Source organism: Xyrauchen texanus, chromosome 3 (genome assembly GCF_025860055.1).
Source record: "Xyrauchen texanus isolate HMW12.3.18 chromosome 3, RBS_HiC_50CHRs, whole genome shotgun sequence".
In the NCBI taxonomy this organism is placed as follows: Eukaryota; Metazoa; Chordata; class Actinopteri; order Cypriniformes; family Catostomidae; genus Xyrauchen; species Xyrauchen texanus.
The window spans coordinates 34,509,235-34,534,418 of record NC_068278.1 but is presented as its reverse complement, the minus strand read 5'-3'; the positions used below and the strand labels follow the sequence as shown (position 1 = coordinate 34,534,418).

Sequence of the window (25,184 nt, the reverse complement as noted above, 5' to 3'; positions counted from 1 at the left end):
GCTTTATGACTGCTTATATTCAGAAGGAATTTTAACTTTTTTAAGAACAGAGCCAAGGCATGCTGGTGTAGTGCTTCCTTCTGTGCTATGAACACAAATGGTGGCACCTGCTGCAATGCCAGCCAATTTGACCAATTTTGTAAAATTAGACATTTGTTTTCCTGATACATGACATAAGTGAGCTACAAAGTTTATTCCCCCATTCAACACTACTTATTTTAAATCAGACAAAAAGATCAGAAATAGAGCAAAGTGCAAATATGTGGGTTGCCTTCAGTCTAGCTCCTCTTGTTAGTTTGTTCCAGCATGTGCAACAAATATGTAGGGATTATTTCTCAAGGAAGGAGACTGAATATTTTGGATTCCTTTACCATCCTAGGTTTGTTTTAAAAAACTCACATTTTGTGATTCCTCTAGCCAGAAACTATATTTGTGGCTGTGATTATATCGGGCGGCTATGGCTCAGTTGGTAGAGTGGGTTGGCCACTAATTGCAGGGTTGGTGGTTCAAATCCCTCCCACGACTCCACATGCTGAAGTGTCCTTGGGCAAGACACTGAACCCCAAGTTGCTCCCAATGGCAGGCTAGCACCTTGCATGGTGTATGAATGTGTGTGTGAATGGGTGAATGAGATGCAGTGTAAAGTGCTTTGAATACTGTTAAGGTTAAAAAGGTGCTATAAAAGTGTAGACCATTTATATCTGATTGTGGTTGCTGATTGAACTCAATCTGGTATAATATTTAGATGATTATTATTATAATTATTTATACAAAGACTTCATCTAAGTCTTCAAGGCCCCATTAAATTACATTGGAGTTTAGTGTCTTTTAGTCTATGGCTATTAGACCATATATATGCTAGTGTGCTCCTTAAAGTTCATTAAAAACCTTTACAATATATACACATTTCAAATATACAGTGTTTTTCTTCCTGGAAAACGAACCAAAATACTGATGACTCATCTTGCACGCAGGGTAATATATTATATTTTTTCAAAAAGTGCTCTCTAGCATAAGAACGTCCCCTCCCTCTAATACCTGAAACCGATTAGTAACAGCAAAAAGCAAATCATGGTTAATTGAAAAAAATGCCCCAATTTACTTTTACAATAGAAATAAAACTGTGTTTTCAAGCCATTCCATGGGTTCTTTCATGTTTCCTCATAAAATCTGTGCAATGGAGGTACTTCAAGTCAATGTCCAATACACTTAACTCCAAAAATTTCTAAAAGTACAAGAATAATAAATAATAATACAAATAAAATAAATCAATAAAAATCAATACATGACAAAAAATCAGCTTTTTTAAATTTAGGTTGACCTGCATTTTTTTTACATGAGCATCTTTCTACCTTGGCAGAGTTTGCAGACTCAGACTGAAATGAGGAAAGCTCTGCTTTTCAAAATTCAACCACTCTTTATCACAAAAGTAGCCCTGATTCATACAACAAGGACAGCCTCTGCCATCACCTTCCCTCCCATGAGATTAGACTGAAACTGTTTGATGACATGGAGGGTCAAGGGTAAGGAAGAAAAACTGAGCCATGAAGGAATTTTATTGGATAAAGTGGACAAGATGCAAGCTTTATCTAATTCTCCAGAGTAAACAGTGTCTATGTGTGTGTGAGAGGTTCACACTGAGGCAATAATATAGCATTCTACTCTTATGCCTCCTTCAGCCTGTAGGGAAGGAGCAGAACAGTACAGTCTAGAGAAAGTGCAATGACTGCCCTCCACCTGTGTCCCAGCAGATACACACCGGACACAATGAAAACAGAATGTTTGAGACTACTGAATCTGTGCGCATTAAAACAAGGTTGGCAATAGGGATGTGCAAAACTACATTGTAACAAGTTCACAAGATGGGCAAGGATGAAGCTGGGACTGCCATGACAACACATAGACATTTATTTACACACACATAAGATAAATAGCTTTTCAACCCAATTCATAAACACACACGGGTCCATGCGTCTCTCTCGCTCCCCATCTGCTGCTATCTCCTCTCCTTAAATACGCCCACCCCCCCTCACTGGAATGCGAGACCGGTGTGACGCACAGGTGGAATTCATTCACCACTTATCTTCCCGACCTCACTCTGCCCAGATGCCGCTCGGCTCCACCATGCTCACCACATACATGTATTCAAATTCAAATATTTGGTGGGTTGCCTGATTGACAAAGTCAAAAAATTTGTCTCAAGGAAGCCCTGTATAATTATGATGTTTTTGGGACCACCTGATCCCACCGGATCCTGAAGGCTCAGTCACATTTAACTTTGCACAGTGAAATTCCACAGGTAAATAAAGTGTGGGCAGATAAGGGGAGTGTGAACCTTGCAAAAAAATAATTGCCAAGCAGCCTTCTTTTAACACAGCATTTTATACTCTTACAGAGCAAAGCCACTACCTATAAGTAAAGCCATACATTTGCATGTGAAAGTTCTCCAAACATGAATCCCACAAAAAATGCACATTTTGTGACCTCACACACAATGAGTGTGCGTTTCAGTTCTCATGTCCTTTAAATTCTCTGGATTTCCTCTGTCTGACTTTTCTCTCTGTCTTAGCAGAGACCAACAAACCAGTCTCCACTGCTCATCTCATTAGTATACTTTGAAACAAAGACACTCCAAAACACACAATAATGATTCTAGTTTAAAACTCTCTGCAAGTTAAGAGCTTGATTATAGCACTTTGGCTCTCAAAAGCCGTTTTGGCAGACAAATTGGTAAACATGGCAATTTGGGCTTACTTGTTGATTTGATTCCCACTTGCTACATGGAAAGGAAGGAAAGCAGAGGGAGAAAGTTATGCTGTCCTTACTCTGATTCTGTGGAGATGAGAGTATGTGCTCAGTCTTTTTCAGTTACTAGGTTAGATTAAACACCCACCAGGACACTACAAACCCACCCACCCCTCCCCCAAAGAAAATACATTCTATAAGCATCTTAGTACCGAATGACAGGATAGACTTTACATGGTTTCAGAAGTTTGATTGGATGCATGCACACAAACAGTCTTTGACATCAACAACAAAAGGTATGGGAACTTGTTTTAAAAGTTGATAAGCCTCTTTATTTTGCTATCCTAACTATGGACGATTATAAGTTTATAATATAAGGTTAAAAATTATTTTCATTTAGCATTGTTTCTTGCCTTTTGTGTGCACACCAATATTACAGAAAACAATTGTGCATGATGTGAACGCAGTGTACACGTTATTAATCTGGCTGACATTTTCAGATAGACGAGTTGGTGTCGCAACACTGTGTCAGAATCTTTACCTTATCCAGGTAGGGCCTTTTATTATTGTCTGAGAACAGCATCATTATCAGCAAACTTAAAAATGGAGTTGCAGCCAGGGACATAGAAATGATTTCAGAAGTGGGGATGACAGAATGTTCAGTGTAAGAACAGTAAAATTTTACCAAGTAACCACGTTTTCTGTTGGGTCTTGTCTTTGCTGTAATTGCATTAATTGCATACTTTACTTGTATGCACTCATTTTAATTTCATGGCCAGATTGGACAAAATGTAACCTCATTCAGGCAGAATTTGTTCTTTACATATATTTTATATATGAATAAAGCCCAGAATCATCTTCATTCTTCATTGATAACCAATATAGGTGTAAAACAAAGGGAACATGTGGAATTTACTCATTTAATTTAGCATGAAATTAATTTTCCAGGTGTAACTGGTAGAATTTGGTACTGCCTCTTTAACAGCAGCGCACTCTTAACTGTTTCCTTTTCCATTGATGGCCCAGTCTACGTAGTGATCACAAGCTGTGCCCCCTCATGTTTGTGGGGCACGGGAATTTTTAAGTTATTTTGTTTATTAAGTAACACTGTTGACAGTGTTTGCCAACTACAACTTCATGTGAGACTGATGGTGAACTGTGGCCACCTGTAGAATTCCAGCCACATATGGTGGTCTAATGGTGCATTCACATACAACGTGAAGAAAATTTTCGCCATGCATTGCTCGTACTAGTTTGAACGCTGGATTATAAATGTGTGTTTCAAATGCAGTTTGCGTGAGTAATGTGAACCCGCGAGTATTTCCCCTTCTCTTCCGGAAAAGGACAGGAGGAGGGGCTTCTACGACTTGATTCATAGTAAAGTACAACCAATAGCTGGAATCAAGTAGATGTGCATAATTTCAGAAGTTATCAGGTAGTCCAACTCCCTCACTCACTATCCTCCAAGAGATGTCTTTTTTCATCTGGTCTCTGTACATTTAAGACATTGTGTTATACAATTCTTTGCAGGACCTCTCAAGCTCCATCAAGTTGGATGGGGAGCATCAGTACACAGCCAGTTTCAGATCTCTCCAGAGATGTTCAAACAGGTTCAAGTCTAGGCACTGGCTGGGCCACTTAAGGACATTCACAGAGTTGTCCCATAGCCACTCCTTTGTTATCTTGGCTGTGTGCTTAGGGTCGTTGTCCTGTTGAAAGATGAACCTTTGCCCCAGTCTGAGGTCCAGAGCGCTCTGGAGCAGGTTTTCATGGCATGCTGCCACCACCATGCTTCACTGTAGGGATGTATTGGCCAGGTGATGTGTGGTGCCTGGTTTCCTCCAGACATGACGCGTTCAAACTTTGGAGAGTTCAAACTTTGTTTCATCAGACCAGAGAATTTTGTTTCTCATGGTCTGAGAGTCCTTCAGGTGCCTTTTGGCAAACTCCAGTTGGGCTGTCATGTGCCTTTTACTGAGGAGTGGCTTCCATCTGGCCACTCTACCATATAGGCCTGATTGGTGGAGTGCTGCAGAGATGGTTGTTCTTCTGGAAGGTTCTCGTCACTTCACAGAGAAATGCTGGAGCTCTGTCAGAGTGACCAATGGGTTCTTGGTCACCTACCTGACTAAGCCCCTTCTCCCCCGATCGCTCAGTTTGGCTGGGCGGCCAGCTCTAGGCAGAGTCCTGGTGGTTCCAAACGTCTTCCATTTACAGATAATGGAGGCCACTGTGCACATTGGGACCTTCAATGCTGCATGCATTTTTCTGTACCTTTCCCCAGATCTGTGCATTGATACAATCCTGTCTCGGAGGTCTACAGACAATTCCTTGGACTTCATGGCATGGTTTGTGCTCTGACATGTGTGTGCCTTTCCAAATCATGTCCAATCAACTGAATTTACCACAGGTGGAGTCCAATCAAGTTGTAGAAACATCTCAAGGATGAACAGTGGAAACATGATGCACCTGAGCTCAATTTTGAGTGTCATGGCAAAGACTGAGAATACTTATGTACATGTGATTTTTTTTATTTTTAATACATTTGTAAAGATTTAAAAAAAACTTCATTCATGTTGTCATTATGGGGCATTGTTTGTATAATTTTGAAGAAAAATAATGAATTTAATCCATTTTGGAATAAGCTGTAACATAACAAAATTTTGAAAAAGTGAAGCGCTCTGAATACTTTCCGGATGCACTCTTTCTCCAGTAAAAAGCATATTACAAGTAGCGCTTGTAAATTGTATCTCTGGCCTAAGATCTATGGACACATCTGCACAGATGTACAGTGTGTATGAAGAGCTGCTGATTTGTTTGCTTATGAGGCTGACTACACAGCACGAGTGGACATTTTCTGCTTCAGACACGAGCGATTTGCGAGATTCATCCAGACACATGAGAAGATTCATGCGGGTAACAGCGATTCATCAAGACATGTGAAGAGATTAATTGGGAGAATGAAGGATTTGTTTGGATACGGGAACTGACTACAAAAGGTTTACTGAACACTTCGGTTTGTGGTTCTTTGAGGTAAAGTAAAGTTTTCCTGTCATTGAACTTAAACTTTGTTTTTAGGTGATTTTCCTGCTCTTTTGTCCATTTGCCCTTGGGAACTGCATGGATTTTAGCCAGCAGATTTAAAACGAACAAATATTTTCTATACTATTCTTGTTCACTGCATGGAAGTAAATGATTCATCTGGATTTAACTGGGATTCGAATGGAAATTAAACTGTTGCTCCATCATTTGAACTGTTCAATGCATTTAATTGCTGTGGAAGTACATATTCAACTGATATGTAAGAAAAAAAAAGCTGTTTCTCTGTTTCTATATTAATTGTTGAGATATACAGTATTGAGCTGCTGTCATTTACTTTTTTCAAAGGAACTTTCATATAAACGGAATTTCTTGATTTATTGAGAGTGTTCAAATACTTTAATTTACTTTTTGCATTTGCTATTACTCTCTGCATGTGAAAAGGGAAAACTTATCAAGCTGATCTATTACTCACTGTTTTGAGTACAATAGCCAGATGTGTTGATGATATGACTGATATGTCTGATCTGAATGTACATTTTGAGTCTCTATCTAGATGGAAATTTTCAAAACCGCCTTGGGACACAGGTTGAGTAACTACAAGCTCTAAGAGCCTGCTCTTGTAGGTGAATGTTGGGAGCTGGATTGCATATCAGAAGAGACAAATCTATTTATAAATAAATTAATATATGAAATCAAAAGATTTAAATTAATAGAATTAACTAATTCAATGAATGAAAAAAATAAATCAAATAATATATGCCTAAATGCTCAAACGCACACACATTCAGCTCAGACTAACAGAACCTAACAGATAGAACAGTCTGACTGTCTGCTCAGACTAACAGATAGAACCTGTTGTTCTATCGGGATGACACGCAGGCTTGAGTGAAGTTTAAGATGCCATTCATTTGATAGATGTAAAACAGAAAGTAATGTCTCTCTCTTTGGCGTAGGCCCCGTCCGGCGGTCCGAGGGAGTTGTGCCCGGAAATCAGTAAGATTTATGAATGTGTGTGTATAGGCCTCATTCAGGCTTTTTGACTGTGTGCAGGCCTACCTTTGTCTTATATCTGAAAACATGAGGCCCAACACATTTGACCGGCAGAAGGGAAACTTCAGGGGAGGGAGGATGTTTTACAGAGGCAATCCTCCATCCAGAAGATAAATGCACCTCAACCTCCTCGTGACCACACCGGAGCACCTGTCCTTGGTCATGTGGAGGATCCAATGTCTACATAATTCTGGAACACACCGTTCATCATAAAAGTCAACCTCAACAACAAAGCTGTTGACAAAGCACTTGATACAAAGTGCTTCCCTCCCTGTGGTTTGAACAAATATGATTTTGGAAGTCCTGGAACACTCAGAAAAAGTTCAACCTTGGACATCACCCCAATTCAACTTGCCAACAGTGCAGATTGCAGTTCAACTGGCATTATCTGGCTGAATATTGGATTTCAAGGAAAACGCTTCCACCTCCAGTTCGTCATTATTCCTGATCTTTCTTAACCACTCATCTTGGGGATGGATTTCATGTTAAGAGCATCAGTTTGCATTCATATTCCTTCCAGGACTGTAACTCTCAGTGAAAAAAACCCATTCCATGTGGGTTAGAGGATAGAGGAGCAAGAGGTTGGAAGCTTTTTGGATGTCCAGCCATCTACTTTGCATGAGAAAGATGAGGAGGCATGCATGAAAAAGGAACAAAAAGCACAAATACTAAATTCTTGAGGACTTTTGGAGCTTGTATGAAGGTTATCCTGGCCACACCTCACTAGCAGAGCATGCAATTAATAATGGCATTGATAAGCCTATCAACCTCTCACCTTTCCATGCTTCCCCTGCGAAGAAACAGATCAAAGAACAGCAGATTCAAAAGATGCTGGAGGAGATCATTACTGAACCATCTACAGGACCATGGGCTGCCCCTTTCGTGATTGTGAAAAAGCTTTGGGGTAAACCTAGGTTTTGTGTCATCTACAGGAGTCTAAATCAACTCACACTGAAAGATTTGTCTCCTCTACCTCGAGTTGACGAATCCTTGGACTTCTAAGCTTGTAGGAAATTCCATACTCCTCAGGATCTAGCTTGAGGGTACTGGCAAATGTCTGTTGAGGAGAAGACCAATAACAGCTTTCATATCACATTGTGGCATCTTTCAGCTCAAAGATCTTCCTTTTGGGCTTAGCAACGCCCCTGCTACATTGAACACTGTCCTCACTGGCCTGATCTATAAATGATGCGCAGTCTACTTGGATGACATTGTCATCGCCTCGCCAACCTTTGAACAACACCTGGAATACCTTCATGATGTCAGTGGGTCTATCTATGAAGCTGAGCAAGTGTAATTTCTATTTAAGTGAGCTCAAATTCCTTGGTTATTGTGTAACAGCAGCGGGTATATCACTAGACCTGGCAAAAGGGAAAGTATTGACTAAGTTCAAAACACCAAAAGACAGGAAACAAGTCAGAGGATTCCTTGGCCTCACAGGCTATTACTGACCTTTCATACCAAATTATGCCTGCAAAGCAGAACCACTTTTTGCTCTTACCAGGAAAGAGATTCCATTCAGCTGGGATGAGAATTTTGAAGCTTCCATGGATTTCTTGAAAGTGTGCCTCATGTCCACACTGCTCTTTTGCTTCCCAGACTTCACCCATCCATTTTTTTTTCATTCACACAAATGCCTGCGACTTTGGTCTTGGGGCAGTCTTAATGCAAAAAGCTGATATGGGGCGAGATTTTGCAAGCAGAGCTTTACAAAAGGCTGAGAAACCTTACTCTACACCTGAGAGAGAATGCTTATGAGTGATTTGGACTCTGGAGTATTTCAGACCTTGCATAGAAGGCCTTCAAGTGACATTCTGTACAGACCACAGCAGCCTGAGAAGGCTGAGGAACCACCCAAACCCCTCAGGACAACTAGTAAGATAATCCTTGCACCTACGGGACTATGATTTCAGTATTGTCCACCAGCCAGTTGTTCAAAACAAAGTCAGAGATGCTCTGTCCCACAGCCCACTTACAAATAATGGCAACCCCATCGACATCCTACCAGACTGTGTCATCATAGGAGGTGTATTAAGAATCACCCTGGCACCAACTGAAATGAACTGGGCCTCACACAAGACACCAATTATGTGGTGATTTTTGATCATACTTCACTTAAGGCACATGTGTTGGTGATTATTTATATCAGATGGCCCCTCCCTCCATCTTCGAAGCACCAGCTAAGGAGTTTCACCTTAATAGTAAAAGAATGATCCAAATGGATTTAAAATTATGTAAATTGGAGGGAGTTTGTAATCTGAATAATCTGACAGATTTGTGAGATTCGTTAACCCTTTAGAGCTCATCTGTATCATCAACACAAGGAACACACAGTAGTAATAAAATGTGTTTTATTTATGAAAACATAAACAAGCATAAATAACAAAACCTACAAAATGGTACTAATATGCTAAAAAATAAAATAAATGAAAATGCAAATAAAATGTATAGGATGGAAAGAAGTGGTTTAATTAAACAACTTGTAGCAATGGCAAACTATGACTATTATATTATGAAAAGATACATTGCTGTTTCTCTGTTAATTAACAAGGTGAAAACCTTATTTCTATTTAAATAAATACGTAAAAGTTTATTTGCTAGCCATTTGATTCACAGCTTATGCAATCTAAGGAAAATTAGGCAATCATAAACTGATAGGATACACTAATGCCCAGGTCTCTGGAAAGAGGTTTAGAAGTGATATTTACATTCTCCTTGATCGAACGATGAGTTTGGTGATGGTGATGTCTTCTACAGGCATCTTTTACATTACAGTGGGGAACAAGCTGGATTTCATTTCAACAGTTTTGGACACGAAGGACCTGAGGAATTCTGATCTACTGGAAGAACAGAGAAGGTTCTTGCTATCTGGAATATGTAGATATACAGCCCTAAGGTAGCCGCAGGTTTCATTATCTGGAACACACAGATGCACAAAACTTGAAGAGGAGGTTTGCTAACCAGAGCTAAACATTGTCGCTGTATTTATCGCCTTTGAATAGGGATTCCGAACTTGCCATTGCAACAGTCTCTTGTAGTGAGACTTGGTATTAGGTTAATCTTCTATTGTCTCTCGGATGGAGACTAAGAACATTGAATGATCTGTTGTCCTCTATCTCATATCTTATTGTTCCATTTTCAAACCTCTTCAAAAATACTATTTTTCTTAAGAGATTTAGACCAAACATGATATTGAAAGATTAAATATTTTGCCAGCGTTCATATACACTCACCTAAAGGATTATTAGGAACACCATACTAATACTGTGTTTGACCCCCTTTCGCCTTCAGAACTGCCTTAATTCTATGTGGCATTGATTCAACAAGGTGCTGAAAGCATTCTTTAGAAATGTTGGCCCATATTGATAGGATAGCATCTTGCAGTTGATGGAGATTTGTGGGATGCACATCCAGGGCATGAAGCTCCCGTTCCACCACATCCCAAAGATGCTCTATTGGGTTGAGATCTGGTGACTGTGGGGGCCATTTCAGTACAGTGAACTTATTGTCATGTTCAAGAAACCAATTTGAAATGATTCGAGCTTTGTGACATGGTGCATTATCCTGCTGGAAGTAGCCATCAGAGGATGGGTACATGGTGGCCATAAAGGGATGGACATGGTCAGAAACAATGCTCAGGTAGGCTGTGGCATTTAAACGATGCCCAATTGGCACTAAGGGGCCTAAAGTGTGCCAAGAAAACATCCCCCACACCATTACACCACCAGCCTGCACAGTGGTAACAAGGCATGATGGATCCATGTTCTCATTCTGTTTACGCTAAATTCTGACTCTACCATCTGAATGTCTCAACAGAAATCGAGACTCATCAGACCAGGCAACATTTATAGAAGACCGGTGGGGTCTTCTGCTGTTGTAGCCCATCCGCCTCAAGGTTGTGCGTGTTGTGGCTTCACAAATGCTTTGCTGCATACCTCGGTTGTAACGAGTGGTTTATTTCAGGCAAAGTTGCTCTTCTATCAGCTTGAATCACTCGGCCCATTCTCCTCTGACCTCTAGCATCAACAAGGCATTTTCGCCCACAGGACTGCCGCATACTGGATGTTTTTCCCTTTTCACACCATTCTTTGTAAACCCTAGAAATGGCTGTGCGTGAAAATCCCAGTAACTGAGCAGATTGTGAAATACTCAGACCGGCCCGTCTGGCACCAACAACTATGCCACGCTCAAAATTGCTTAAATCACCTTTCTTTCCCATTCTGACATTCAGTTTGGAGTTCAGGAGATTGTCTTGACCAGGACCACACCCCTAAATGCATTGAAGCAACTGCCATGTGATTGGTTGATTAGATAATTGCATTAATGAGAAATTGAACAGGTGTTCCTAATAATCCTTCAGGTGAGTGTATACCTTAATAGTTCAGATTGTGTAAACTATTGTTTTAATCAAACAACTGAAATTTACATAAACAGTTCAGTGAAACAACATGGAGTAGATGTTTTGCAGTTGAAGTCCATTTAGGAGAAAAGTTTTTGTGTAAAGATTTGTCTTTCTGGCTTCTTGGTTTCAACTTTTGCCACACGGTAAGTTAATGCTGTTTAAAGAGTTTTTGAAGAATACTTAAGGTCTTTATCTTAACTCTGGTCTTGGGGCAAACCTTAGGATGGGGGATTTGAGAGGTTGCTAAGAAACCACTCATGGACCAATGAGAAGTCTTTTCCAATGTGTTGGAAGGTCCTTCCTGCCTTGTGAGGGGTGTCCGGCAGTTGTCCTAGTAGCTTATCTGATGGCTGTGCTTGAAAAATGTTTGTGTTGTTCCTGCCACGTACCAATCAAAATGGAGCAAACTTCTCTTTTCCTTGAAAGTTAGAGAGGGGCTGTGCCACAAACTAGCTCATGGAATGTGATCTGGTCCGATTGTTTACCACAGAGGGATGGACCTCCATATTCTCTCCTCAGTCATGCTAACAGACCGAGCACAGTTGAGACAATTGCAGAGTAATGACAGTTGTCAGTGATCTTCTCTGTGATCTTGAGAGTAATGAAAAGGGAGACAAAATGTATGGCATTCAAGATGGTCTGCTTAATTTCATAGACTTTAAGATGACTTGTGGCCTCCATCCAATAAAGCAGCTCAAACTTTTTGTCTCGACAGCCATTCGAGGTACTCAGATGAAATTCTACCATGACCACCCTACAGCTGGCCATCTCAGCATCACGAAAATGTTGACTCAGGCTCTTTTGTCCAAAAATGGCAGCAGATGTCAAAAGATATGTTGTTTCCTGCTCTGTGTGTCAATTGACAAAGCACAGCCAACGAAAACCAGCTGGTCTTATGGTCCCAATCAAACCACAGAAACCTTGGGAATATACAGGAGTGGATTTTGTAGGCCCTCTGCCTCGTACACAGAATGGAAACAAGTGCATACTCGTCTTTGTTGACTATTTTTCGGAATGGATCAAAGTATATATACTTGTTATCAGGCCAGCTGACAGTCTTGCCTGGGCCCGGGACAAGATAATCTTAGATGGGCCCCCCCATGCCCAGATCTCTCCTTTTCCCTTGCTCTTCCTCTCCTGTTCCCCTCCTCCGCTCTTCCTCTCCTGTTCCTCTCCTCTGCTCTTCCTCTCCTGTTCCCCTCCTCTGCTCTTCCTCTCCTGTTCCTCTCCTCTGCTCTTCCTCTCCTGTTCCCCTCCTCTGCTCTTCCTCTCCTGTTCCTCTCCTCTGCTCTGTGCATTTTGGGCACTTTTTGTGTGAAATCATATTCATTTTTTGTCCATCAAAAGTGTGCTTTCACTTTTAATTAAGCATGAGCAGCGCAGCAAAAATAGACTCGGATCTGGCCCATTATCTGTTCACCGATGCCAACAGTGACGCATTTCAGCCGGCTTTTTATTTCTCATCTCCATAAATATATCTAGTAGTAAAGCTAATGCAAGGGCTAGAAATCAATGAATTCTTTGCTAATACTTCCTCGTCATCATGGAGAGCGCAGTTCGCACTGCTTTCTCCTTTCCACAAGCGCGTGCTCTCCGTGGCGTCTGTCGTTGCTATGCAACAATGAACTTGCACGCCTGTAAAACGAAGCGCCGCGTCGCTATTATGAGCTAATATCCAAAATATTTCCATATGTGTCTCTTTCCTCCTTTCTTATCAACAAGTGGATTTACAGCCACCACATCAGCAGCACCGCCGGTCGCAATGTCTCAGCACTTTTATGAAGAGGACGCAACTGCACGCGCTCGGGCATGCACGCAGCATCAAGTACCAGGTTTGAGAAAACCTGGTACCGTGGCGTGACGTTTAAAACAAAATTAGTACCGACTTGGTACCGAAGTACCGGGTCTTTGACAACACTCATAAACGTTGGCTGCGCTGTTTCTTACCTTGCTCTACGTTGACTTTACTAACGTTAGTTCCAGCTTCTCCGTCACCACCTTTTTTAAAATATTTGTTTAGGACATCTCGAAGGCCTCTATTTTCTTCCCTTCTTCTCTTTTCTTTTCTGAGCACCAGACTTGTGCTGACCGGACATTTTGATCGTAACGTTAGCCTACTGAACTTCAAATCAAATGACAACATCAAATTTTGATCAGTGGCCAAACCATTTTTGTTTTGGGGGTGGGCGGGGTTCTTGACCACTATTTCAAGGACAATTAGGAAGAAAACAAATAAAAAACTTTTATGTAACTCAAATATTAGATATTTTTTCCACAAATATGCCTATTTTATTTATTTTTTAACAATTATTCCATAATTTAATGAGGGCCCAGTTCTGGGCCCCCCCCCCAACCTGGGCCCGGGACAACAGACCCGTTTGTCCCCCCCCTGTCGGCGGGCCTGCTTGTTATAATGGATGTGAATTAGAGACCCCATATGATTTAATCACACAGCCAAGTGTTGATGGACCCCAATGTGATTTAACAGAGAGCATGTGAGCTTCCTTGCAAGATGCTCATGATCATGCCAGAGCAGCTCTGGACTCCAGCCATAAGCGTAGAAAACACTACCACAATCTGAAGCGCACACAGTTTCTTATGTTGTGGATGACTTGGTCAGGGTGAAAACTCACCCCAAATCAGATGCCCTAGCAAAATTTTAATCCAAACTGGCTCCGATATACTCTGGACCATACCGTGTCACAAATACATTGTCTGATATTAATTACAGACTCTCAAAATTAGAAACTTACGAAGATGCAGGCATGTTTCATGTAATTAATCTATAGCCATTTCACTCATGGGATACGGCCTTGTCAAATAAAATTGTCAATGATGATGATGATGAGCCATTATCACTGAAAGGAGATTTCAGTTTTCGGTCCGACACAGGAGAATCAGTAAATGCTGACCCTAGATTTAGTGAAGACTTCTCACATGAACTCTGAAATGAAAATTCACACAAACTCTCAAATGAACACTTACCTGAACAATTACTTGAAATGACACCTGACGGTACTGATATTATTGCAGACTCTGATTCCTGTGAAGTGATACCTGACACTGATATTCATGAACCAGTCTCTATAGACTTAGACCAAGACGGGCCCCTCGAATAACTTCTGACTGGATGGTCAATAGGTGGACTAACCCCTACCATACGCAAAAGATTGACTTGAAATAAAGACAAATGACACAGTAATGTTTGTGTTAATTGTTGGTGTTTATGATCAAATGTTCAAGGGATGTTGACACTGATATTCATGAACCAGTCTCTATTGACTCTTCATACTGGTTAATCCGAACGTCTGCTAGCTCCCTTGAGACGTCACACATGTCACATAAACTACAACACATAGAGACTGTATCACCTAGATATCTCATAGAGACTGTGTCTGTTCCCCGCACTACCAAACACAATACCCTCACTAAATCATTTAGAAAAAATCTGATTATGGTCAAACTTGAACAAAACACACAAATAAAAAATACACATCATACACAATAGGGCTACTAAACATTAGATCTCTTTCTACCAAAGTACTAATTGTCAATGAAATGATTACAGATCATAGATTGGATGCACTCTGTTTGACTGAAACCTGGCTTAAACCGGATGAATATATTAGTTTAAATGAAGCTACTCCCCCAGGTTATTGTTATAAACATGAGTCTCGTCTGAAGGGTCGAGGAGGAGGTGTTGCTACAATTTACAGTGAAGTTTTTGATGTTACTCAGAGGACAGGATATAAATGTAAGTCTTTTGAACTAATAATGCTTATTGTGATACCGTCAAATATAAATAAAAAAATCTCTGTCGTCTTTTACCCTTGCTACAGTGTATAGATCTTCCGGGCCTTATTCTGATTTCCTTAGTGAATTTGCAAATTTTTTATCAGATCTTGTAATTACTGTAGATAGAGCCTTAATTGTTGGTGATTTCAACATTCACATAGATAATGAAAATTATACTTTTGGATTAGCATTTATCGATATTCTCAACTCTCTTGAAGTCAGACAAAATGTAACAGGACCAACTCATCGCCATAATCATACGCTAGATTTAATTATTTCATATAGAGTTGATGTTGATAATGTAGAAATTCTGCAGCAGAGAGATGACATCTCGGATCATTACCTCGTCTCTTGTATGCCGCAATCAACTAATGTTACTCAATTTACACCACGCTATCGTTCAGGTAGAACTATTCTTTCGACCACTAAAGATAGCTTCACTAATACTCTTCCAGATCTATCTCATACACTCAATAAACCCCAAAGCCCAGAAGAACTTGATGAAATAACAAACAATTTAAATGCAGTCTTCTCTAGCACCCTTGATATTGTCACCCCACTTCGATTAAAGAAAATTAAAGAAATAAGCCCTGCACCATGGTACAATGATCACACTCATGCTCTCAAGAGAGCAGCTCGGAAAATGGAGTGCATGAGGAAAAATACAAAATTAGAAGTATTTAATGGTGCATGGAAGGATAGTGTCTGTAGCCACAAACACGCACTCAAAGCTGCCAGGTCAGCATATTTTAGTAAACTCATAGAAAATAACCACAACGATCCTAGATGTTTATTCAGTACTGTGGCTAAATTGGTTAGGAATGAAGCCTCAACAGAACCAGATATCACGTCGCAGCACAAGAGTAATTTCTTTACAAATAAAATTTAAATAATCAGAAATAAAATTGAAATTATGCAATCATCTGTCATAGCACCTCAGAAAACAGTGTCTAATAATTTTCCTCATGTGCAACTCCAATCCTTCACTATCATAGGTCATGAAGAGCTAACAAATCTTATCGAAACATCAAAAGCCACAACTTATTTGTTAGATCCTATACCAACTAAGCTCTTAAAAGAGGTATCTCCTGTGATCTCAGAACCTCTTCTTAATATCATTAACTCCTCGCTATGCTTAGGACATGTCCCAAGAAACTTTAAAATGGCAATTATCAAACCGCTTATTAAGAAGCCACAACTTGATCGTGGAGAACTTGCTAATTATAGACCGATTTCAAATCTCCCCTTTATGTCAAAAATACTAGAAAAGGTAGTATCCTTCCAAATATGTTCATTTCTACAGAGAAATAGTATACATGAAGAATTTAAATCAGGATTTAGGCCTCATCACAGTACAGAGACTGCACTTATCAGAGTTACAAATGACTTGCTCTTATCATCTGATTGCGGCTGCATTTCTCTTCTAGTGCTTTTAGATCTTAGTGCTGCATTCGACACGATAGATCACGACATTCTCTTGAATAGGCTGGAGAATTATGTTGGAATTTGTGGAGTTGCATTAGCATGGTTTAGGTCATATTTAGCAGACCGCTACCACTTTGTCTATGTAAATGAGGAATTGTCAAACCAAACAAAAGTAAAATATGGAGTGCCACAGGGATCAGTTTTAGGGCCTCTGCTTTTCTCCATGTATATGCTTCCCCTGGGAGATAATATCAGGAATTGTGGAATGAGTTTCCACTGCTATGCTGGCGATACACAACTTTATATTTCTTCAAAACCTAATGAGATTTCACAATTCTCAAAATTAGCAGTGTATCAATGAAATAAGATTGGATGGCCAGAAATTTCCTTCTACTCAATTCTGACAAAACAGAGGTTCTAATTATTGGACGAAAAAAAACGCTAAAAATAAGCCACTAAAATATAATTTGACTCTAGATGGATGTACATCATCTTCAACAGCGAATAACTTCGCTGTTGAATCCAGCGAATCCTTTGAAAATCAAATTACAAATGTTTGTAGAACAGCATTCTTCCACCTAAGAAATATTGCTAAATTAAGGAATATGCTCTCTGTTGCTGATGCCAAAAAACGAATTAATGCGTTCATGACCTCAAGACTAGATTATTGTAATGCATTACTGGGAGGATGTCCAGCAAGATCAATAAATAAATTTCAATTGGTTCAAAATGCAGCAGCCAGAGTGCTAACAAGAACCAAGAAATATGATAATATTATTTTATCATCGTTACATTGGCTACCTGTTAAATTCCGTATTAATTTTAAAATTCTGTTAACTACGTACAAAGCTTTGAATGGTCTAGCTCTGCAGTACTTAAGTGATCTCCTACCGTGCTATATTCCAACATGTTCAGTAAGATTGCAAAATTCTGGCCTGTTAATAGTTCCTAGAATATCAAAATCCACAAAAGGAGGTAGATCCTTTCATATTTGGTTACTAAACTATGGAATAGTCTCCCAAACACTGTTCGAGATGCAGACACACTCCCTCAGTTTAAGTCTAGACTAAAGACTCATCTATTTAGCCAGGCATAAACCTAATTTATCCTCCAACCCACAATTAGGCTGCTTTAGTTGGGTCTGCCGGAACCAGAAACCAGAAACAGTGATCATGATCTCTAACTCTGCAATAAATTGAATGGCATCTATGCTTACATCTTTTTATTTGTTTCCCTGTCTCAACCTCGGGACTCCTATCCTGAGGTCACCAGAACCGGCTGGATCCAGCACCATTCCTGCTTCATGTTAGACTCCACTGCTACATGTCGCTGAATGATGATGACTAAATGCAACCGGTGCCAGCCATATATCACTTCAGTCTATTAGGATGGACTTCAGAGGATGAACTGATACCAACTCCAACCTGCATCACCTCGGTCTATTGATGGACTACGATCTTGAAATGGAATGCATAGACTAACTATTGCCAACAAAAGCCTTCATCAGCCAATTAACAAGGACAATTGCATCTATGTGAACTTCTGCAATTAATCAAGATAGACTTCAAAGACATTGGTCATTAATCTTAAAGTTCAAACACAATCGATGTTTAAACACTGACCCCTAACCCTTACTTAGTTTAATAATTTTAAACCATGATTTTAACTATACATAAGTAATATTTACATTATATTCATGATGTTATTCAGAGGGGAACTGGCCCCCACAGTGATTCTGGTTTCTCCCAAGGTTATTTTTCTCCATTAATCTACATCTTATGGAGTTTTGTGTTCCTTGCCACAGTCGCCTACAGCTTGCTCACTGGGGTTATTAATAAAATTATTATTTAATTATTTTTAAACATGATTAAGAATTGTATTTTATCTAAATTGCACAATAATGATTCATCGACTTTATAGACATTACAGTTTCATCATCTGTTAATGCTGATCTTCTGTAAAGCTGCTTTGAAACGATGTGTGTTGTGAAAGGCGCTATACAAATAAAATTGACTTGACTTGACTCTTGGATGGATATCTTATAAGCAAACCGGGGGAACAAATTGAAATCTCAAAGCAAACATTGATACAAACTATACAGCTAAATTTACAGAACTATTTCTCAGTCAAACTGTAACAGAAAAGAATCAGTATTACTGTATTAACCAATATCCAAGAATTACTTAGTGGAGACTGCATTGAGACTACACTGTGGAGAAGCATTGAGAAAAAAACTTTTTTACCCCTAATATTTTAACTTGTAGCCTACCGGTCCATTTCATCATTATTGTTCTGAATGACTTAAACAATCGTCAAATGAACTGGCATGCTTTAGGACAGTTGAGTTGCCCACTGATCCAGTTTCGAATGAAAAGCTCAAATTTGTGCTAGTGCTGAAAGTTGTGTGTAATCAAAAGAAAGCATAAGATATATATCGCTTTAAGATGCAAACTATAATATCATAATTATATCAAAGATCATCATCAAAAAAACATTTATCATACATTAACGTCCATAGTTTAACATCTGTTTTTAAACATATACGCATTTGCTGTATGCAATATATCACATAAAGTCATATGCCCAGTGAAAAAGTGCAGGGCAAGGACTTTGGCTTTATGAAAGTGAGGGAGGCGCGTCACGCACATATTGTACGACCCTGGATGTGGCCACACAGTTGCGTGTGTAGAACAAGGTTATTATCTTAAATTAAATGATAACTAAATGTAAACAAAACATTTTCGTAAACTGAAATAAAAAACAACATAATTGGAAAAACGGAAACTAAACTAATAAAAATGTTTATAGCTCTGAATTTTTTATTTTGAATAATCTTAAATTAATCTTAAACTAAAATATTTTAGTTTTTGTTTTTGTTTAAACCTTTAAACTCGCTATCACCTTAACATAGAGATGCCACTAGGCTGCGACAGCACTAGCAGATGGCCTGTTTGCTCTCATTACATCAGCAAAGATAGCAGGTGAGAATCACTACAGTACCTCATAGTGAGATGCAAAGAAGTTAGAAAACTAGGGTGACCAGAACTCGGTCATGGTTTAATGAGGTATGTCCCGCTGTCCCATCAGTTCTCTAAAAAAGAGAAAGTTTCAGCTGTTAGGCTCACTGATTTTTTTTTTTCTTTTAAATTAAATATCATCGACGTCCTTCTTGGTATCATGTCTGGCATCGATTGCAGGGAAGGGGAGATATTTTATTGCATTGCACAATTATTTGACAATACTTTCATTGTAGTTTTGCAGCAATCCGCTCAGAATCTGTCTAGTTACCGTGACAATGACCAGGTTACCGTGACTCACATGCTTGGCACTTAGAAATGCCCAAATGAAAATGAATGTTCAACAAGCTGAAAGAAGCCAATCTACATGTGAAATTGGAATTTAAATGTTTTGCTGTCACTGTATATGTTCACTTACCCATGGCCACAGTCTTAAGTAAGAGATTGCAGGTAATATTCATACAACTGTATTTTTTTTTTTAAATAGTACAAGCACTTAATTGTGGAATTGTATTTTAATTTTTAAGTTCCAGTGTTGCAAATGTTGTGTAAAAATGTGTAACTGACAAGAAATTTCAAGCACTGACAAGTCATTATTATTACACATGCAATATGATATCATATGGATGGAATAGGCTATCCACCTTTTTCCTACTTCCCGTGATGCTTAGCGAGAAACATGGGCGTTACTTCTGTTATCAAGTAAACACAGCTGTTGTTGCGGCGTTCGTCCATTCATTCTTTCGTTGTGGTGTTGGGATTTTGAGGACAGCATGTGTGATTTCATGAAGACATACATCAATCACTCAAGAATGATAATCAAGAATGATAATAAACTTCCAAAAATCATGAAGACAAAGAAAGGACAGCTGATCATCCTCGCATTGACATATCACGTGTAACAACACCTGGACAGGATCGATACATCAGAATATCACACATGCGGGACAGGTAAAGGATGGCAACAACAACTGCCCGAGTTACATCAGGAATGCACAATCCCTCCATCAGTGCTCAGTAGGTCCTTACCAGACATCACCGGCAACAATGTCGCCTATGGGCACAAACCCACCTTCGCCAGACAGGACTGGCAAAAAGTGCTCTTCACTGACAAGTCGTGTTTATCATCGAAGGAATGAGCATTACACCGAGGCCTGTACTCTAGGGTCTGGGGGTCATGGTCTGGGGCGGTGTGTCACAGCATCATCGGACTGAGCTTGTTGTCATTGCATGCAATGACCCTCCAGTATGACAATGCCACCAACCATACTGCTCATTCTGTGTGTGATTTCATGCAACTTGCAAGTGCATTGGCGAAAAAGGGGGGGTCAATTGTCACAACTGCCAAATCTGGTGCAGTCCATACGGAGGAGATGCACTGCAGTACTGAATGCAGTTGGTGGCTACACCAGATACTGACTGTTACTTTTGATTTTGATTTATGTCTTAGTTGTTGAATATTTGTATGTTCATACAAATATTTACACATAGTTTGCTGAAAATAAAAAGCAGTTGAAAGTGAGAGGAGGTTCCTTTTTTGCTGAGATTATATCCATGTATTGTGAACACCCCAGATGTCCCAGTTTGAGACTTTTAAAATCTGGTCACCCTATAGAAAATGCTTGCCATGTCTGGAACTTTTATTATGACACATTTGAACCTTTATTGGAATGACTGTTTGTTGTGTTGCCAATGCATGATGTTAAAACAAAGAGAATATCCAGTAATTTATTCTGACTCTCTCCCTCTCTGTCTCTCTCTCTCTCACACACACACACACACAGAGACACACACACACACACACACACACAGACTTTTCATAAGTATTATTTACAAACTGTAAATTTAGGTGTCCAGCTTTACGACCCACGGTGCCCCTTTTCCCTATTCTACAAGTATCACATGACATAAAAACTAAAACTAAAATAAAAAATTAATGTACTGAAAAACTAAAACTAAATTATCAAATATTAAAAAAAAATTACTAAACTAAAACAAAGAACAAACAAACAAAATGAAAGCTAAACTAAAAACTAAATTGAAGCAAATTTTTTAAAATGAAATAGAAAAAAAACTAAATTAAACATTTCAAATTATTATAACCTTGGTGTACAGGGAGAACAGTAGTGTCTCAAAACGCAGCCCTGAGTTTGTCCCCAAGTTGGATAATGAGCTTGGAGGTTTGGTTTGTTTAATAAGGGACTGTGAAACTGTAAACCTGTAACTTTATAGTTTGAAAAGAAGGACGATGTAAGCATATTTTTACAGCAGACTCACTACTGTGCAGTGCATATTGTGAATTGACATTGATGTACTTTTGCAGAGTTTTGTCAGGGCTCTGTGCAGTCAATTTCAAGGTAAACACCTGGCTGACTGCCATGGTAACCAGGTCAGTCCCACACATTCACTTAAATTGCAGATTACTGTAGTGTGGATACACTTAAGCAATTACAACAGTTATTGTCTGGTTGTATGTGCTTCAGATGGTGTGCAGGTGTTGACAGAGTTTTATACAGACAAATCTTAAACATCACAGTTTATGCTTTCAGTGTCTTTATCTGTTATGCACACCGACACACACACACACACACACACACACACACACACACACACACACACACACACACACACACATGTTGTGTTTCCATGTTTTATGGGGACTTTCCATAGACATAATGGTTTTTATACTGTACAAACTTTATATTCTATCCCCTAAACCTAACCCTACCCCTAAACCTAACCCTCACAGAAAACTTTCTGCATTTTTACATTTAAAAAAAACATAATTTAGTATGATTTATAAGCTGTTTTCCTCATGGGGACCAACAAAATGTCCCCACAAGGTCAAACATTTTGGGTTTTACTATCCTTATGTGGACATTTGGTCCCCACAAAGTGATAAATACACGCTCACACAGACACACACACACACACTCACCGAGCCAGTGCTCTCCAGTGATTTTGCCAAATCCTTCTCTGTAGGAGTCCCACTCCCTGAAGAAGTTCACAGAGCCATCCTCCCTCCGCTGGATCACCTGAGGAAAAAAATATAGAATGATACATAATGCAATTCCAAAAAAGAAATTGTGAGGATAAATCTTAAGTTCTTTAAAATGTTGTCACTGATCTTAATATCCCTATGAAAAAAAAAAGAAAAGAAAACTCCTTATATATATATGTGTGTATATGTGTGTGTGCGCTCCTGTGTGCTTTCGAATTAAAGCATCATATGATTTTAGGGCTCTACCGCAGGGTAAATCCTTGATAAGAATCGATGATTAATTCAGAGTCTCTCAGGCGAAAGCAGAGAGTGATATGAAACCTGAACAAACATGCTGATGAAACAACTAATTTGGATCTTGAGAATAATATAATTTAATACAGCATGATAACTTCATCTACTCAGGATTGACTCAAAAAGTGTAGGACACAAAGAGCTCTAAATCTATTTTCGTATAGACACTTTCACATATGTGTTTTGTTTAAGTTTATCATTAAAATATTATTTATATTGCCAAGCCGGTTCTCGCCTCCTCCTTTCCATTAAACTGCGTTACAAGTACACAATATTTTTTATTTATTATTGTACTAGATGACCCTTTATGACCCTTTACTACTTCATGATCCTTTCACTAGATGTTTGGTGCAGTACATTTAATGATTAATGTGAATAGGTAAAGATTATGCACTGTTATAATTTTCAACAAATTGGTAGTAGAACGAAATAAACAGAATTACACAAAAACAAGTAAGAAAGAAAAGGTAGTTCTGGTTTTTCTAAACACAAAGCTAAGTAGGACATGTTACTGGATAATTGTTACTGGAGTTATTGGAACATTGTTTGTTGGTGCTGAAACAACCATTCAATCAAACAATCCTAACAATCCCTAACCATATCCCTAACATTAACCTACTCATAAAATCAAAGGAAAATTATTGGCTGATAAGACTGTTGTTGAGGTCTCGTAACCTAATGTTAACTGTAAACTTAAAGTCCTATTGGTTGATAGGAATGTTGTTCCAAGACAAATCAATAAAGGTGATGTTCAAAGTGTTTTGCAAACATACCGTACAATGGTTTGAAACAACATAACACAGTGTGAAAGCATAACAGGGGGAGCAAGAGGGTGGATAATTTAATTTAAGTTCAGACTCAAGAAAATATATCAAGTGTGAAAACTGCATTAAAGATGAGGCATCTTAAAAGAAATGTCTGTAAGGTGTAATGGTGGACGTGTGCAGAATAAGAGAGATCAGATGTGTGTGCCCACCCATATAATGAGCCTGTCAAAAACACTGACATTGTTTGAATGTGTTTGTGAGTGGGTGAGAGTTTGTATGTGTTTTATATGCTGTAGAAGGGCACTGAGTCAATTATGGAAATTGGAGAAAGAGCAATCAGAGGTCTCATTTTTTCTTCTACTTTATCTGTAATCCCTCTGGGTAAATTACATGTTTTTAAAACTGATAATTATTCTAATTCGGTTGACACATTGAGGACAAAGTTTAAAAAAAAATTTCAAGTAACCAATTTGCAGCTTGTTCTGCATTCATTTTAAAACTTTAGAAATTAAACTCACATTTTAAACACATTTTACAAAGCATTTGAAAGGTGTGCGTTGCTACCACATCAGTGGACATCAATTTACTCTAATTAACAGTTTCGACTGACACCTATTGTTTTTTAAAACTGGGCAAATCATATTTTCTATGCCCTAAACTTTTGAAACATTCGCATTTGCATTTTAGATTTTAATTAAAACATTATTTAGTATGTTTATTAAGTTGTTTCAGAGCTTTCAAGTTCCCCGTTTGTTGCTCACTTCGACGTTGTGTCGAAGAAGCGACACTAGGGGTCTCTCTTGAGCGCCGAATATACCTCTGATCTATGAAAAAAGGACTATGGGAATTAGGCAGACAGTATTTGCATACCCCGCCCCCGGACATATGGGTATAAAAGCACGTCACAAAGCCACTCGCTCATCTGCTCTCGCTATCCTCGACGGCGGAGCGGCCTACGGGTACACGCCAATTCCTTAGGTGAATAGAGCTGTTGTGCGCCACCTGTGTCCCGAAAACCCTACCACCTGGCGGGGTCGCCCTGTAATCCCCTCCAAGGCCTGTAGGACAATGTTGTCACTGACGGCCAAAGCCTACAGTTACGCTGGACATGCCACTTCCGCCCTGCATGCCATGGACCTCCTGCAAGTCCACCAGGCCAAGGCACTCAAAGATCTGCACGGGGGTAGCCCTGATACCGACGGCTGCAGGAACTGCGCTCAGCGACCAACCTTGCACCCAGAGCCACGAAGGTCACAGCACGCAGTCAGTTGGACAGGCAATGGCCACACAGCAGTTCTCCACGGTAAGGAAACAGACGGAGGCCATATCTCATATCCTGCCCCGTCGCAAGCCTGCCGCCATCGGCCATGCCCCGTCTGCTCACCGAGGGCGTCCTCCTGCGGCGAAGAAACGCACTGCTCCAACTCAACCTGGGCCCAGCTCTCAGCCCACGCATCGAGCACCCAGCAGGAAGTCGACACCCCCCTTCTCACGGACCCTCTCGAGGACCCGTAAGGCTTCCAGGTAAGTGCTTAGAGTTTAGAGTGCAAGGTCAGGGAGGACGAGGAACAAGTCACCCTAGTGGCTCCTTATTGGCCCACCCAGGCCTGGTTCTCGGATCTCGTACTCCTCGCGACAGCCCCTCA

At 39.6% G+C, this 25,184-nt stretch overlaps 1 protein-coding gene across 1 annotated transcript in view; it reads right to left on the bottom strand.

Moving 5' to 3' along the window:
* LOC127626484 (fibrinogen C domain-containing protein 1-like) overlaps positions 1–25,184 on the bottom strand; it is a 194,729-nt gene that overhangs the window by 52,875 nt on the left and 116,670 nt on the right. The window contains exon 5 of the mRNA XM_052102292.1: positions 22,415–22,511. Coding sequence (XP_051958252.1) covers positions 22,415–22,511 — 97 coding nt within the window. The remainder of the gene's footprint in view (positions 1–22,414; positions 22,512–25,184) is intronic.